At 36.4% G+C, this 18296-nt stretch overlaps 1 protein-coding gene across 1 annotated transcript in view; it reads left to right on the top strand.

Moving 5' to 3' along the window:
* Positions 1–18296, top strand: part of LOC106869597 (HORMA domain-containing protein 1) — a 660018-nt gene that overhangs the window by 157058 nt on the left and 484664 nt on the right. Inside the window, exons 3-5 of the mRNA XM_089352345.1 lie at positions 2990–3134; positions 3658–3758; positions 18231–18251. Of these exons, the coding sequence (XP_089208471.1) occupies positions 2990–3134; positions 3658–3758; positions 18231–18251 (267 nt within the window). The remainder of the gene's footprint in view (positions 1–2989; positions 3135–3657; positions 3759–18230; positions 18252–18296) is intronic.

Below are 18296 nucleotides of genomic sequence, written 5' to 3'. Positions count from 1 at the left end.
TGAATGAACCCTTATTTCACATAATATCTATCCCTCATTGAATGTGTTCCTGTAATTTCATTAGCATATCATATTTGAAACAAAGCACAAATACATAAACAACATATTTAAATTAGCCAAAATAGAGTAAAATCTATTTGCCAACGTAAAGTGGCAGTCCTGATTAGGACAACGTTACTACCTTTTTTAGCCCAGGAAAACATGGCCTTGGCCTTCCTTGGGGCAGGTGAAGAGGGGTATTTCAACTGTGTAGATTATCTCTGTCTCTGACTTAAAGTGATGAACCCCACCACTCATCCTTGGTTAGGAAATGTTCAAGGAAACCAGCTGGATTTGCCTGAGTCAATGTCAGATTTTCCTATGTTGTGATTAGCCTGATGTGCTTTTAATCAGGTGTCAGAAGACATGGCAACCACTGAGCAGAAATCTTCATCATGCCAAGTTCATTGTGCAGAATATTCTCAGTTCTCTCATGGGATATGTTAATAGCATTGGCTATTTGATTTATAGTCAATCACCTGTCATCAATCACCATGTAATGAACACAATCAATCACCATGTAATGAACACAATCAATGTTTTCCTCAGGGGCAGCAGTTGCAGGGCATCCAGATGTTGGGTCATCTCCCAAATTCTCCCTTCCCCTCTGAAATTCAGCTACTTTCTTTTGCACTGTTGATAAAGCTAGTGTCATCCCCTAATGTAGCAACTATGTCAGCATGAATGTCCTTGGAGACTAAACCCTTTTTCTGAAAGTACATGATAACACCACAATGCCAAGTGTTGTCGATTTTCAAGAGAAGTCACTACTAGTCACTTTTAAAGTGCTCTTTAAACAGTCAGATGTCAGTTTAGCTGGAAAGAAACAACAATGCAGTTATTCACAAGAAGAGTTGAAATTAATGCATGCAACATTTCACAGCTCTCACATCACTCTTTCATAGTCATCCTATCAACTTTTCAGCCCACCCTCATACAAGGTACATTCCAGAAGTTTTGATACTTTTAAGTTGAGACACTTATAACTGCCCTAGATTATTGTAATTTTTGTACACCATTATTAAACATCTAATAATCTGACCTGCCAACTTTTGTTAGTCTGGATTGAAGGCTGTGGCTGTAACAGCCTACTAAAGACTGCTTGTTACAACTGACTAGTTTTCAGAATACAGTTGGGATGTGAAGACATTTTGGAAGCTTGTTATGTCAAAATTTTGTGTTAAACTGGGCAAAAATGATACAGAAACTTATGAAATGCTCCAGACTGCTTATGGACTAACTTGTATGAACTGAGCATCCGTTTTTTTGCTGATACAGGAAGCCAAGCAAAGCAAGTCTACCAGGAAGTTCATGATGATCCCCTTTTTCAGCCACAAGGGCATCATCCACTGAGTTCCTGCTGGTCAGCCAGTCAACAAAGAGTACTTTGTAGAAAAGGTCAGGGTATGTGCACCAGGACAATTTATCAGTTCACATTTCCATTCTGGTAACAACCTACTTGACAGAGATGAACATCAAAACTGTCCTTCACACTGATTTCCAGAAAATGATTCTAATTTTGAATAATGCTTGGAGGTTAAAAGTTCTCTCGTGTTAATGCTGAATCATCATATGAAAAAATTTGTTTACACTTACGTATGCTTAAATTACATTTACACCTCTTTCTCTCCTACTACCATCATTCCTTTCTGTTTCTTCCTCATTCTTTGTATTATTTGACTAAACTTTTGTCATTACTCTTGGATATATAAGCTACAATTCTAGTATTTTGATGTGATTGGTGGATTTGCTTGTATCGAAAAGCTATGATATTAAAGAAATATAGAGAGATAATCTTATTTATTCTTCACCTGTTTCCACAACTCATCACAAGTTAAAAAGTATGACTCTTTCTTTCAGAAACAGCTTGATGTATTGGGGAACAGTCAACGGTGTTGAAGAGCATAAGGGTTAAAGCTGTAGTTGAGAGATGTTAGCTGACATAGAGGACAGGAAGCCATCTGAATATTGGAAAAGATGGCTATGTGAAGTTGCTGGAGACTGTGATCAATCTCTGGTTGAGAGGGTTGCTGCTGGAAGGCTATATGTATTGCCATTACCTCCAGAATGAACCATAGTGGTTGTCAGAATTTCTATAACTTCACCAGCCCCAATTTCTGGCATCCAAATTCCCATGATTGTAATCCCATGGTGTACAGTGAAAAATGTATATGCCAGGTTCTGGAGCTGTCTTGAGGTCATGATTGAAGCTGTTATCTTACAACCATAATCTGGTTGATGTTTTTGTGTTTTCTTACCCTGTAAAAGAAGCTTAAACTAATGGTGGTTCTGCTTAGATTGTTAAGTTCCATGTTGGATATTACACCAATCAATCTCTGTGGACATATTAGGCTCAGGTGGTCCATTGCTTATATAAATATATTAAAACTGATTTTAGAGAAAGATTAATATCTTGCTGGAATGTGTGAGAGAAGGAAAGTTTTAAATAATGGTGCTTTGTAAATTACACATATAAATAACTTTTGTGCTAACATACAATCAAATGCTTCATGTAACATGTTCTTCACAGGAGTGGCTGTGTGGTAAGTAGCTTGCTTACCAACCACATGGTTCCGGGTTCAGTCCCACTGCGTGGCACCTTGGGCAAGTGTCTTCTACTATAGCCTCGGGCCGACCAAAGCCTTGTGAGTGGATTTGGTAGACGGAAACTGAAAGAAGCCTGTCATATATATGTATATGTATATATGTATATGTATATATGTATATGTATGTGTGTTTGTGTGTCTGTGTTTGTCCCCCTAGCATTGCTTGACAACCAATGCTGGTGTGTTTATGTCCCTGTCACTTAGCGGTTCAACTATCACTTCTAACAACAACTACTGCCATTTTTGTCATTGTTGCTTTCACTGCTGAATGTAATTATCATCATCATTATTGCCATTCAGATATGTTTGATTATTTAACTATTTATTGGATTTTGATATTTCAGTGGACCTCTATGTTTCCAAATGAGCAAGTGAGTGAGCAACAATCTGCATTATTTGTCAAAAAATTGCTTGCAATCGCTGTTTCAAACATTGTCTATTTAAGAGCCATGTTTCCAGAACAAGCATTTGGAGATAGATGCCTTGAGGGTAAGAATTTCCTTATCAATACCAAATGAAGAACTTTAAACTACTTAACAGTAAAACATTTTTAAAGAAAAATTATCTTTAAAAAAAAATCCATTATATAGATATTAATTTCCAAAATATATCAAAGCAATCATTATAATAATTTAATTCATATTTTGAAATATTTTAGAGATAAGATGTTTTCAGAAATTTTGTGAAGTAGAATAACAGTAGCCAGATTATAAATGCATTATGAAAGCCAAACTAATAAGACAAGAATGAATTTAACAGTGAACATGTGCTTTTGATGGCTATGATGACTTTACCACAATGTAATTGTTTTAGTACTAACTCACAAACTCAGATCAAATCCCTTGCTAAGCAACTGTAGCTCAAGAACAATTGTTTTTTTAATTCTTTATTTTATTTCATATTGCATTTATTTTTCATTTGGATTGTTACCTATATGAATAATATAAGGCCTGAAATCATTACTTCTTTAAAATCATTTTTTAGAAACTTTTAAATATTTTTTTCATTACAGAATTAAATTTAAAGATTCTCCGAGAAGATACTTCCTGTCCTGGTGCCTGCCAAGTTATAAAATGGATGAAAGCATGTTTTGATGCTGTTGATAAAAAATATGTAAGTTAACATTAATTTTTTTAATAACTGAAAAACATTCCCTTGAAAAATGTGGTTTTATGCATCATGTTAAATCTAAAATGTAATATTGACTTACAGGACCAGATACAATATTGGATATAACCTTCAAATACTGGTTCTGAGTCATAGAAAGAATCAAAATCTTATGTTAATACATTCTACTTCTACCAACAAAGTTCTACAAAAGAAAACAAATATATCTATCCACCCATCTTCTCCCCACTATTCCTGGAAGGGCTATCAGGGTACAGTCTTCAGATACCTCAGTCATAGGCTCCTTTCAGAAGCAATTCTCATTACATATTCCTGCTGGATTCTCAAGCATAACTAACTGAAACTCATTTTTGGTCTACCCCTAGCCATCTCCTTTTTGGTCTACCCCTAGCCATCTCCTTTTTGGTCTACCCCTAGGTCTCCTGCTGGTTGGCTCGGCTCAACATATGCGTCTTGTGATTTTTTTCATGCAATATTCTTATCACATGTCCATAGTACCAGTACTGCAGAGAAGTAGCAGCTTGACCTAGAGTGACTCTTTGATCTCTAAGCACCCTATTGATTAACATTATTCTAGAGACCCTTCAGAGGAATCCCATTTTGGCTGCTTGTATTCATAATTTCTAGCTGGACCTGTGGAAAATTCACTGAAAACAAAAAATGTAAGCATCTGTAAATTGTGTGCTGGTATCATGAGAAATGTTTCTGTATTGTAACAGTTACAGAATATAGAAAGACGTGTAAAACCGATAACTATATAATCCAACCAAAATATCTCAGTTACGCAAACGTAAACAGAATTACTATTTAGCCTTAAAGTACATTATACATATTCAAAAAACCTTCTTGGTTTAGTGGTATGGAATGTTTTTATGGCATTCTTTTACTTGTTTCTGTCATTTGATGGTGGCCATACTGGAGCACCACCCTTTAGTCAAAGAAATCAACCCCTGGACTTATTCCCTGCAAGCTTGGTGCTTATTCTATCAGTCTCTTCTGCTGAACAGCTAAGTTACGGGGATGCAAAATATGATATATATATATATATATATATATATATAGTGACACAAAATCCATGCCACCAGAACATCTTTAATATCGCCAAAGCAAACTTACCGATCCTTGCACAAAGTAAGGAATTGAGAAATATCATTACAGATCAAAATATAACTCTCAGTAAGAGACAACCTAAAAACTTGAAAAAACTATTAACAAAGGCAAGGTTTGACCTCAGCAACAAAAATAAAACATTCACTGTATCCAAATGCAATGATAGCCGATGCGGCACATGCCGATCAATCCATACCGGCCCATATACGAACACAAAAACAGAGAAAATATTCACCAATGTGAACATGAACTGCAAAAGTAGAAATCTAATCTACTGCATCAAATGCCCTAATTGTGAAGAATTGTACGTTGGCCAGACAGGTAATGCACTATCGGAAAGCTCAGGGGTACATCGACAACAGATTAAAAACCCAGAAGTCCGCCAAATACCACTGAGTAACCATCTAGCAACATGTGGTCATCAAACTTTTATTATATTTCCATTCCATAAACTTTACAACCGGAATGAAATTGAAAGAAAATGCAAAGAAAAGGACTTTATTAAGAAATTCAAACCCACTCTTAACAAACAATGATTAAATCCATCTTACTTGGGGTTTAAAAATCTTATCCCTGTAACCAAAACACAAAAAATCTCTCAGATATCATCATTTCTATAAATAGATTTGGCATCATTTCTAAGAACAACCAAACACCTACTGGGGTTTAAAAATCTTATCCCTACAACCCACACAAAACAATAAATTAAAATATCATCATTTCTAAAAATAGATTTAACATCAATTCTAAAAATAGCCAAACACCTACTGCTTTTATACCAAAGGAATTGGTATAAAAGACAGAAAACCAGCCAACTTATTACAGTCTGTTAAAGTCTGTCATACCGGCCATGATGAAGGGAAATAGCCCTGAAACTCGAGTCGCCTTTATATATATATATTTATATTTATATATTTATATATTTGATCCTTTATATTGAACATTCAATATTTCATCTACATTCAATACTTTCTTTCATGGTGCCATCCATTTTTATTTTATTTTATTTTATATTGTATATTGTATATCATATTATATATTGTATATTCCATATTCTATACCCCACATTAGTTCTGCAGGAATATAAATAAAACATAAAAAACAGACAGTGTTGGAACTCTTTTAAGCAAAATAATATATTCCTCTATACACAATCATACAAAAACCCCCACCTTTTTTGTATTTATTTTTACTCGCATATATATATATATATATATATATATATATATATATATATATATATATATATATATATATATATATATATATATATACATGATGGGCTTCTTTCAGTTTCCATCTACCAAATTCACTCATGCGGCTTTGGGCAGCCCGAAGTTATTGGAGAAGACGCTCTTTAAAATATAGAGTTTAATTTTGTGTAGTCACCTGTTGGCAACTTTTCTCCTCCACCCATTTTGTAGGGGGTAATACCCATTTTTCTGGGCTCTTTTCAGAGTTATACCCTGTTCGAAATTTGCATTAGTCTTTGTATGAAAAAAAAGGAAGGGAGGGGTTCTTGTTTGTAGTTTGTAGAGAAAACGTTAAATGTACCTGAAGAAAAAACATGATCTTCCCCTCCGCTAATTAAAAGACATGAAGAGCTATGAAAGACAGTGAATAAGTACCGGAAGTAGAGGGAAATAAGAGAGAGCTAACAGTTAGTCATTCTAGAACTCCCAGAATAAAAATGTAAACACCTGAAAGACTTTCCCTCTATTCATTACTAAATGTCTTCCCCTCTTCTTCATTGTTAAAAGTAAAGAAGCTAGACAAGATCAATCATATCTCTGTCTAATTGTCATTGTAAATGACTGAGGCTTTCCTTTCTCTGTTCCTATCACTTCACTCCTTTTCTCTACGGTTAAGAGAGTGAAGGTACATGGCTCAGTGGTTAGGGGTATTTGGCCCACGATCATAAAGTCATGAGTACGATTCTCTACAGCATGCTGTGTTTTTTAGCAAGGTACTGTACATTGCCTTGCTGCAGCTTCCCACACCCTACTTTCCCAGAATTCCCATCCAGAGGTCATTAGCTTGTCTGACCCTGGTGTTGAAATTTTCCAACATGAAGAGTTTGTCTCTTCTTGGCACAACCTGGAAATTGGAGTAGAAAAAATCCTTAATCTCATCCCCAGAACCAAGCTGAAATCAACATAAAGATACAGCTATTGAGAAGGGGTGGAACATGAGCTGTTGACTGATATAAGTAGTAACCAGATTGTATTGTTCACCAGGGAGGTTTTCATTGCAAAGCCAACACTGGATTCACTGATTTGTAAGATGTTTGCACCACCTTTTCTAGGGGATTTCCCATATGGGGTGGACTGTGATGATCCTGAATAGGCCATCTCAGTCACATCCTACAGCTACCAAACAGCCACAACACCACATTTAACGGATAGGACAATCTTTATGTGAGAGTTGCCAGCATGTGGCTCTAGACTAAAGGTTTCCAGCTGATCAAGCCTGCTCTCATCACCCAGTTTACCATCACTACTAAACTTATGGAAAGGAGCAGAGAGGCTTGTTGTTCAAACCAGAGATGGCCTTCATGTGATTTTGTTTAGGGTGGACCATGTGTTATGATCACAAGGCCTATGCACTTGGCCAGCAGTACCATTGGTATTGGTAACATGAATGATCTGGTTAGAGTGGTTGCAGTGGGCTGCTGGATGTCTCTGACATAATCGAGGTCCACCTTGTCTGGTCCAGCCTATATAGAAGGAGACTGATATAGAACCATATTTCTATACTTAGAGCAGCTATAAAGGAGTCTTTATAAAGGAGTTTAATTTTCTATTTGTGCCATTTTGTAGAACTCTACATCATCTCCCTTGAAATCAGTTAAAATTTGCTGCTATTCTTGAAGCAGATCTGCAAATTGTTAAGAAATGGGGCAAGAAGTGGCTAATTACTTTCAACCCTGGCAAGACCAAACTCATGTCTTTCAGTAGAAAGCAGGATCCCTATCTTCCTCTCATTTGCATGAGTTATAGGTCTGAGGTATCATATGGTGTGACAGTCAAACCACTTGAAGAAAAGTCTTCTTTGAAATTACTCAGTCTTACTTTCTCATCTAATCTTTCTTAGGATCTTTATGTATAGTCAATTGGTGGGCCTGCTTCCTGTAAGTTTGGATTATTGTATAGGTCAAAGGATTACCAAGACCATTTTGTATCTTACAAGTCCATAAGTTGTCCTTGTATGGAATATTGTTGTCACATTTGGGCAGGTGCTTCATCTTGTCATTTGGACATGACGGAGCCAGTCTGAGTCCTTTCTATCATTATTACCACAGGAAGTACTCTGACAGACTCTCTCTTTTCATTCCATCTTGCCTGACTCAAAACTCACAGCAACTTCAGCCAAATGTTGTACTTTCATGAATTAAGGAAGTCTTTCTATAATCATGGCTTTTTCCCTCGAACTGTCAGACTTTGGAACTCTTTTTATTTTCATTATTTTCTCATAACCTGAACTCTTTCAAGTCTAAAATAAATCCATTCCTTTCATCTTAATTTCTCCTTCTTCATAGTACCTTACACTAAGTGGCTTCTCATCAAGTTAGCTTGTTCATAAATCCCAATTTTATTTCACACAGAAAATCTTTCAAAACCGATCTCATAGTGATACTACTATGTAATTGTTTCTTTTATAGAAGCCAATTGTATTTACTTGGTTTTCTTGTAATGACATTTGTAAATTATCAGCTGTTCTGGAATGTTCAGATTGTTTTAGTCCTTCTTTGCTTTGTTGGGTTTAAAAAGTGTTTTGGACTCATAGTGAATTTTATGCTTATGTTTTTTTGCTACTAGATGGGCACTTTTTTGTTTCTTTTTTTCCCTTTGGGTTAATTTTTTGTCAATGCAGCATCACATGTCTTATGACATACTCTTGTAATGATTAACTAGAGTTTGGCATAAATTTACTATTTTTTAGACAGTAGTTAATCACATCACTTTCACTCTGGAAGTTTTGATCATGCTAATCATGTGAATTGCATTTTGTAAAGCACATTAGGTAGGGAAAAGAATTCAATGAAATATGAGGACATTAGCAGAATATATCAGTCTGAGTTTCAGCAATCATTGCACATGATCTGAATTAAATAGACCATCATAGGACCCACCAGATTACTGTGATAAAGGTAAGAGCAAATCTCTAATGAAAGAGAGAAAAAATACAATGGGAATTTTATGCATAGTATTAGTAATTGGTAATGATTTTAACTCTTTTAAAATTTTCTGATAGGTATTTAGTATTCCTTCTGTATGATTTGACTTATTGTGTGGCAAAATTTCTGCAGTGCTTCAACTCTGTAACCCTTTACACATGTTAATATTCTCAGCTCATAGGTAAAAGGGCCAGGTTGCAGGCTTTTTGAAAATGTGTCAAATTTTAGTATACTTTTCAGTTGTTATATTTGAGTGTTAGTTATTTAGAAAGTATTAAAATGTGGTCATATTTTATATAGAATTTGCTTTATTATAATAAAATCTTGCAATTTTACATCACATTTTTACCAAAGAATTTATTCAATGAGACAGTGTATTCTGCACATCAGTCATTAAAAACATTTAGTTTCTGCATGACTCAAACTATCCAGCAATGTCAATTGGTTTAGCATGAATGAGCATGATATAGGAAAATCTATATATCAATAGTGATTGTTTTTGTTGTCTATATTTGATAAAAAATATATTGTTTTAATGCATTTACTGTAATATTACAGCTGTTATGCTAATTCTATATTTTGTGTGTCCTCACTATTAATACAGGACCAAAATGAAATGATCAAAATCATGCTGTTTGTTGTACTAATTCTGTTAACAACTTTGTGAGCACCTTTTAAAAACTTGCATGTATAAATGATTAAATCATAAGGCAATGTCATCAATAAAATGTAAGCTGTTTGTATCTTCATTTCACTTACTTTTTTACAATGTGTTTTTCACAAAAACATCTGCTATTAGTAGAGCTAATGTAAAACTATTTTGGCACCAGAATCTGTTTTCACACAGATTATGATGAATTTTTGAAAAACTACTTATGTACTGTTGTAAATCACAAGTATGATATAGTAAAATGCCTTCTTAAAGAATATGTAAAATGGATGTCATAAAATTCCTTCTTAAATTGAATTTCATTAATTGAATTGTGGGTTTAGTCATAAATTACTTAAAAATAAATAAATCTCTGATAGTTGTACTAAGTTATAGGCTTTCTATCTTATGAAATTGTTCATTGTTATAAGCACAGAGGACTATCAGAAAGTTGTACAAGGTGTCATTGCATTATCATGATAAAAATTTCATACAAATAATGTGCAGCTGCCTTATGTAACAATTGGCAATGAGGATGATCACTGGGAAACATATGAATCGTGCTAATATGAAAGAAGACGAAGAACTGCCGAATATAGTTAGAATCAAAACTTATGTGTGAGGACATTTTAAACTTTTTAAAAAAGTGTTTCTTTTAACCTGTGGAGTTGTAATGAAAGAAGAATAAATAAATAAAAATAATATTAACTTTGAATGGAAGTCAGTCTCAAAGGGGAAGATGTGGCCAGAGTCATTGGCACCCCTGGGGGATTGGAAGAATGGACTAGCCAAACTCTTATAAAGAGTAAAGATCGGTAGTAGTCAGGGAGAGTGTTTTGGTAGTCTCGCAAAGTACATTGTGTGAACACATTGATTAACCCTCCGCTGCATAATTTATCTATACCCACCTGTGCCAGGATATAAAAGTAGCGACATAGGACATTTAAATTTGTTTTTGGTATGAAACTATAAGAAAATCATTAACATGGAAAAAAGAAAAGAGCTATCCATGGAAGTGTTCTGATACCTTTGATGTTCCAGTCGGAGCAGCACAAGAAAGAGGAAGCGAACAGAACAGTTGGACGTAGTGCCAAAACAGAAGAAATATTAAACTTCCCTAGGACGAAAATCTCAAAAAGGTAGATGTGATGAAAGGAAAATAAATAAATAAAAATAATAATATTAACTTCCAATGGAAATCAATCTCAAAGGGAGAGATGTTGTAGTCAAAGGGAGAGATGTTGTAGTCAGAGTAATTTATCTATACCCACCTGTGGCAAGATGTAAAAGGAGTTGAGGCTATAACAAAGATCAAATCTGTTCTTTTCCCTGTAAATCTTCAACAGCTAATCAAACCCAAAGAAATCCTGTTAATTGTAGATAGGCTCGAATTACTGAACTTGAAGCAACTTGATAATGAATCAGTCAATGACTTATTTTTTTATTAATTCTCAGGCCCCCTGTCATTTGAATAAAATCGAAGAAAATTTCGAAGAAATAAACTCATTGTTTTTAATGAGTAAAGTTAAGAAATTTAGATCAGTTAAAGGGCCATTCTAATGTGAAATACACTGAAGTAGCTCTTCACCAGTATCAACAAATTCCAACATTGATAGAAAGCTCTTTAGCAGAGTAGCACTTATAATGTGGAGAAATGTGGAAATTGTAAGGAGGAAGTGTAAATATTTGACAAGTTTTCTCTTAATCTTACTTCTTTCGTTCATTGAACTGTGGCCATACTGGGGCATCACCTCAATGGTTTTAGTGAATCAAATTGACTTTGGTTCCTAATTTTAAATTTGGTACTTATTTTATCATCTTCCTTTTGCTAAACAGCTAAACAATGAAGTTGTAAACAAATACACAGGAATGCACACAACAAGCTTCTACACTTTCCATCTACCAAATTCACTCACAATGTAGTAGTTGACTTGTGACCATAATGGAAGACACTTGTCTAAGGTACCATGTTGTGGGACTGAACCTAAAACCATGTAATTGTGAAGCAAACTTCTTAATCACACAGCCATGCCTTCAAATTGTTACAAATGTAGAAAAGTAGGATATTTTGCAAACTTTTGCCAATTGAAGTTTTGTCATAATGTTAATGAGGTTTTAAGTGATGCTGATTCTACTAATTCATCATCATCATCATCATCATCATCGTTTAACGTCCACTTTCCATGCTAGTATGGGTTGGGCGATTTGACTAAGGACTGGTGAACCAGATGGCTACACCAGGCTCCAAACTGATTTGGCAGAGTTTCTACAGCTTGATTCCCTTCCTAACGCCAACCACTCCAAGAGTGTAGTGGGTGCTTTTATGTGCCACTGGCACGAAGGCCAGTCAGGCAGTACTGGCAACGGCCACACTCAAAATGGTGTATTTTATGTGCCACCTGCACAGGAGCCAGTCCAGCGGCACTGGCAATGATCTCGCTCGAATGTCTTTACACGTGCTACCGGCACAAGTGCCAAGGAGGCGACGCTGGGCACAGGTGCCATCACGATTTCGCTTTTGCTTGCCCCAACAGGTCTTCGCAAGCCAAGTTCCGTGTCCATTGAAGGAGACGACGTTGGCATGGGTGCCAGTCGTCGAATTTAGTTCGATTTCAATTGCACTTGCCTCAACAGGTCTTCGCAAACAGAGTTTAGTGTCCAATGAAGGAAGGTATGCATAAGTGGGCTGGCTACACCCCTGACAGAGGCCTTGGATTTAGGTCTCACTTGGTTTGCTGGGTCTTCTCACGCACAGCATATTTCCAAAGGTCTTGGTCAGAAGTCATCGCCTTGGTGAGGCCCAATGTTCGAAGGTTGCCTCACCACCTAATCCCAGGTCTTCCTGGGCCTACCTCTTCCACAGGTTCCCTCAACTGCTAGGGTGTGGCACTGTTTCACACAGCTATCCTCATCCATTCTTGCCACATGACCATTCCAGCGCAATCGTCTCTCTTGCACACCACAACTGAAGCTTCTTAGGTTCAACTTTTCTCTCAAGGTACTTACACTCTGTCGAGTATGTACACTGACATTACATATCCATCGGCGCATACTGGCTTTATTCCTTGCAAGCTTATGCATGTCCTCAGCAGTCACGGCCCATGTTTCACTACCATGAAGCATGGCTGTTCATACACATGCATCATACAGTCTGCCTTTTACTCTGAATGAGAGGCCCCTTATCACCAGCAGAAGTAAGAGCTCTCTGAACTTTGCTCAGGCTATTCTTATTCTAGCAGCTACACTTTCAGCGCGCCCTCCCCCACTACTAACTTGGTCACCTAGATAGCAGAGGCTATCAACTTAGTCTAGTTTTTCTCCTTGAAATGTGGCCAAAGTTCTTCTCTGCACATTTTCAGTGTTTATTGTTCCTGAACATCTGCCACATACAAAAACTAACTTCCTAGTTAACCTTCCTTTGATATTGCTGCTCCTCTTATGTATCCATAGCTTGCACTGGGTACATCTTACAGAGTTTCTACCTATGCCTTTTCTACAGATCGAGGAGGGCCATCCACCGGAAGGGGTTTGTGTTTTGTCTACCTTCCTACTTATTAGGACTTTGGTTTTAGCTAGGTTGACTCTAAGGCACTTTGATTCTAGTCCTTGCTTCCACACCTGAAACTTCTCCTCTAATTCTGATAGTAACTCAGCAATTCTACCCAGAATTCTTGACTGTACTCGTCGCCAACCCTCACCTTACTGACAGCGTCTCTGTACATGGCTCGCACAGCTCTCACTAACCATTCTTCTATCCCTAGTTTCCTCATTGACCACCAGATAAGGGATCGGGGGACCCTGCCAAAAGCTTTCTCCATGTCAACGAAAGCCAGGTACAGAGGTTTATCTTTGGCTAGGTATTTCTCCTGAAGCTGTCTTACCAGAAATATAGCATCAGTGGTGCTTTTCCCTGGCATGAACCCAAACTGCATCTCATCTACACTAACTCTTTCTCTAATTAGTTGAGCTATGACCCTCTCCGTGACTTTCATTACCTGATCTAACAATTTAATACCTCTAATTATTTGTATCTAAAGCGTCACCTTTACCTTTGTAGCAGCTGACTATGGTGCTGCTACACCAGTCATTGAGTATGACTCCTTCATGTATCACCTGATTAACAATACAGATGACTAGGCTATAGCCGACACTGCCAGATATTTTGAGCATCTCTGCAGTGATTCCTGATGGGCCGGGGGCTTTCCCTGTCTTCATACTCTTAATAGCTTTATCTACTATGGTACTGTCAACTCGAATCGCTGGTCCCTCTGTTGGGTCGACATTCGGCAGACTCTCTTCCTCCCATTCATTCTCTTTATTGAGCAACCTTTCGTAGTGGCGTCTCCAAACCTCTTTCTTTTAGCCTCGTTTAGTGCAAGCATACCATCATCCATGCGAACACATTTCTCTCCCATGACATCACGATTCTCTCTTACACACTGTCTTGCAACACAAAATACCTCAAGTCTTTGGTCCTCACAGCGCAGAACATTGGCAAATTTTTTCTTATCTGCTTCCCCTCTGGCTAAATAAACCTGTCTCCTAGCTTCCTTTCTGGTAGTCTGATACAATTCCCTGCTACCACCGTTCTTCCAGTCCTTGCAAGCCTGTTTCTTTTGTCTCAATAGCCCTGTCAACAACATTGTTCCACCACCACATTATTTTGGGTCAAGAGGGGACTTTACACCATCCACAGATCTGATCAGTGGCCCTCAGCAGGTTGTCCCATAGAAATGTCCAGTTGCCTTCTATATCGTGTGAAGCTACATCCCCTTCTATTTCGTCAAAGGCTTCGAGTAATAAGTCACTAAATCTCTGTCCATTTGCAGGATCTTTGAGATTCCAGACCCTTCTCCGCCAAGCTGGTTGTCTTCTGGGCAACCACTTAGCCCTGATCCTGAAGTCACTAACTACTATGTGGTGGGGTACATTCTTCGCCTGGGAAGGTTTTGGCATTTATAAGCAGCCATCTTTCCCTTTTTCTGGCGAGGATGTAGTCAATTTGGCGAGTGTGTCTGCCAGAATGGTAGGTGACTAGGTGACTGGCAGGTTTCCTGAAGTTAGTATTGCAAACCATAAGGTCATTTGCATCACAGAACTCCATCAGCCTGGTTCCCTCCTCATTGCGGGAACCAAAACCATAGCCTCCATGTACACCATAGAAGCCCCTTGAATGTTGTCCTACATGACCATTAAAGTCACCAGCCACAAAGAGAAGGTCCCTGTCATTCATTGACGAGGTAGTCTGCAGGAGGGCGTCATAAAATCAGTCTTTCTGTCCATCGGGTAGCCTGGGCTTGAGGGGCATAGGCCAAGATAATGGTTGCTAACCCCTAATTGTCGTAAACAAATGCTAAAAATAAATAACAATTGTGTAGATAACTCAAGATTTCACAAAAGCAATAGAAATTTTGATTTAAAAGTGAATGCTAGGGTGTCATGAGCAGTAATCATATTTTCAATTGCTTCATTTCACGATATATAAAGATTTTTCTACATAGTGATGAATGTTGATATATTGGAGGTTAGCTGGTGTAGTATTCATGTTTTGCTGACAGCCAGGTTGTCAAAAGAAAATCAGCTAAAATTATTTGCATAGCAAGTTCTGGTGGTCTTTTGGTGATAGTATCTGTTAGATTTAGTCTAAGAATTTTATTTGCGGTCATGCTTTATCACTATGATTCTATCTATTACTTTCAAGTGTTTTTACTTGTCAATTGCACCTTGTTTCCCAGTATCAGCTTGCTGTTTCCTGACTGCTGACCCAATCAAGTTTGTTTCTGTGTTCCTCCAACTCTGATCCATTACCTGTAGTTTGCTAATTTTTTAATTAGCATAATCAAAGCTTGACTGAAAACAACTTTTGATTTGTTAGAAATTCTGCTGCCATCAGTCAAAGAGTACAATGTATAGTTGTTGAGCATTGCTGGTTACACTTTTCTTGATGTTGTCACATCCACAAGTTGTTGTGTCCAGGTTCCAAAAATTCCTACAAAACGATAAGATTTTTGCTGACATGCCAAAATCCTGGTTACAACACTGTTGGGAAACCAAAAGTTCCAAGTTTGAATTGCAGTATAGATCTGCTACAGCCCTTTCACTTTGGGATTGACCATAAAAGATATAATTAAGAACAGTTCAGATGAGCTTGAAAAGGTTAATGGTTTTCAAGCTTGTATTGACTTGTCACGATACAAACTATTGTGTGATTAATTCAATAAGACATATTCCATTTCATTTAGATAATGAAGTTAATGATAAGTTGCAAAGATTAGAAATGATAGGTGTTATATCATCAGATTACTCTCTTGTCAGGTCCCTCTGAAAAAAAAGAGATGAGTCTCTTTATAAGAGCACTGATTACAAGCCACATTTAAATTCACATATTAATTTTTCATGCTATCAATTGATATGATTTTTTGTGGCATGACACAACATTTTTCTCAACACTTGATTCACAGCAAACATATCAGCAAATATGGTTAGCTAAATATCCAGTGTATTTGTGTTATTAATACAACCAATAATCAGTACTTGATGAACAGATTTCAAATGGGTTTTCAGAACTGTATGGAAGCTGTAATAAAAGGGATCAAAGGAGTCAGAGTATATCCTCATCTGTGCTACCACTGAATCAAAGTTAAGGAGCAGAGAGAATGTAGTTGTTGCTACATTAACTAAGGCAAAATTCTCAGTCAATAAAGAAAAGTCATTCTCCTAAAGAACAAGTCTGATTTCTCTGGGCTTGAATATATGTGAAAAGGGGATTACTCTTGAAAAATATACAGGCTCTGAAATCAAAATAAAGGGAATGGTCTTTTAGAATTCTTATCATTCGTCTTACCGAAGCATAAATTTTATAGCTATTTTCAGTATGCTCACACTCATACTGTGAATGTATCAAAACTTGCAATAACTAGAGTTATCTCAGGAAGGATGGCCTTAGCTTTTACAAGTTACACCTTTCCCCAGTCACAATGGAATTAATCAAATGATGACAGGTAGGCTTATGGAGTAGTATTGTGTGTATATAGATTGCAACACTTTCTCTTAGGAAAGCAATCATTAAGGATCTAGATATGTTTCAACAAGCTTCACCAAATATACCTAAATGGCTTAATTCTTTCATAACATTATTTCAACATTAATCATATTATTAGAAAGAATATTTCAGATTTTGGTGCACTTTCATGTTTGACACATAACAGCAATAAGAATTGTCATATAATTTTCTTAGCTTCATCTTTGAAGAAATATACTAATCATTGAAAACATTCTCAAACAATTGAATACTTATAGATTTAAAAAAAAAAAAAACAGGAAGAAAGACTAATGCCGTAAAGTATTCCAACAATATTTGGAATCACTTTCAAATTTGCGGCTTTCATTTGCTAAAGAGGAATCTTTTAATCTGTGAGAACAGTTTGATGAACATCTTATAGAGCCACAGTATTAGCTAGAATACATGGCACTTATATGAGTAGTCGGTAAATGATTAAAAAAGTACAACTCTGTTTGGTGGTCAGGTGTGGTTCCATCGGAAAAACTTTTTAAATTCTCTGATAATTATCAAAAGTTAAGACTGCATCTAATAAAAGTTAATGATACATTGTCAGTTTGTGGACCTTGGAAGTGTGTTCAAATGGATTGAGCATATGTTCTGAATATTGGCAACATTTCAATCATTGTTTATTTATACTCAACATAAATTGAAACATTTTGTGTACCCACATCATACAACTGCAGTAGTGCAGAGCAAGTTGATTGAAGTCTGCTCTTTTCTGTCAAATTAGGATAAGGGCATCATATCTGAGGAAAGATCACCATGTAACAGAGTAGCTTATGCAGTAAATATTGTTCACTGTTCTTCATAGCTTTTGCTATTTTATGTACAAGATGTCAGTGAGAAAATTATTCAATAAGAAATGTAGAATTTGTTTATTTTAATAAATTTTACATTGTTTATGATATTAATTTTTGTACATTGTTATTCTTAAGATCTTTCTTATCACCCTTTTTGTACAGTAGGATCGTATTTGACTCCTTCCATTACGAAGGTATTGATTCTTCCTCTAGGTAGTGGTTGAAGCATAAAGCAAGGATTTTCCATAGCTGCTCTCCATCATCCTGCAGCATTTCAGATGTTATACCATCCTTGCCCGGTACTTTTCCTTTGTTCATCAGCTTGAGGGCTCTCTTGATTTCACTGATCAGAATAGATGGTACTTTCTCTCCTTCACTTTCCATCAAAGACATCCAATGTCTTTGATTTAAAAAAAAAAAATGTTTATTTAACATTCAGAAACAATTGCAAGAAAGAAATATTTACAATTCTTTCCAATCTGCAGATGCATTCACATATACACCCTCTCACATGCATACACACACATGTTCTAGATGATTACTGATCAATAATACATTTGATTTATGAGAACATCTCTTAAAGCTCAATCAGTATCTATACAGACTGATTTGAAGTGTATGTTGAACATTAATTCATCTATTTGTTATATTTTCATAGCTTGAACAACTAATAATTGGTGTAAGTATGATTTACTTCTTAATGCAATATTTCTGTGTTTAATTC

This window comes from Octopus bimaculoides, chromosome 5 (assembly GCF_046866305.1).
Source record: "Octopus bimaculoides isolate indiv1 chromosome 5, ASM4686630v1, whole genome shotgun sequence".
In the NCBI taxonomy this organism is placed as follows: Eukaryota; Metazoa; Mollusca; class Cephalopoda; order Octopoda; family Octopodidae; genus Octopus; species Octopus bimaculoides.
This window is presented reverse-complemented; position numbering and strand designations above follow the sequence as displayed.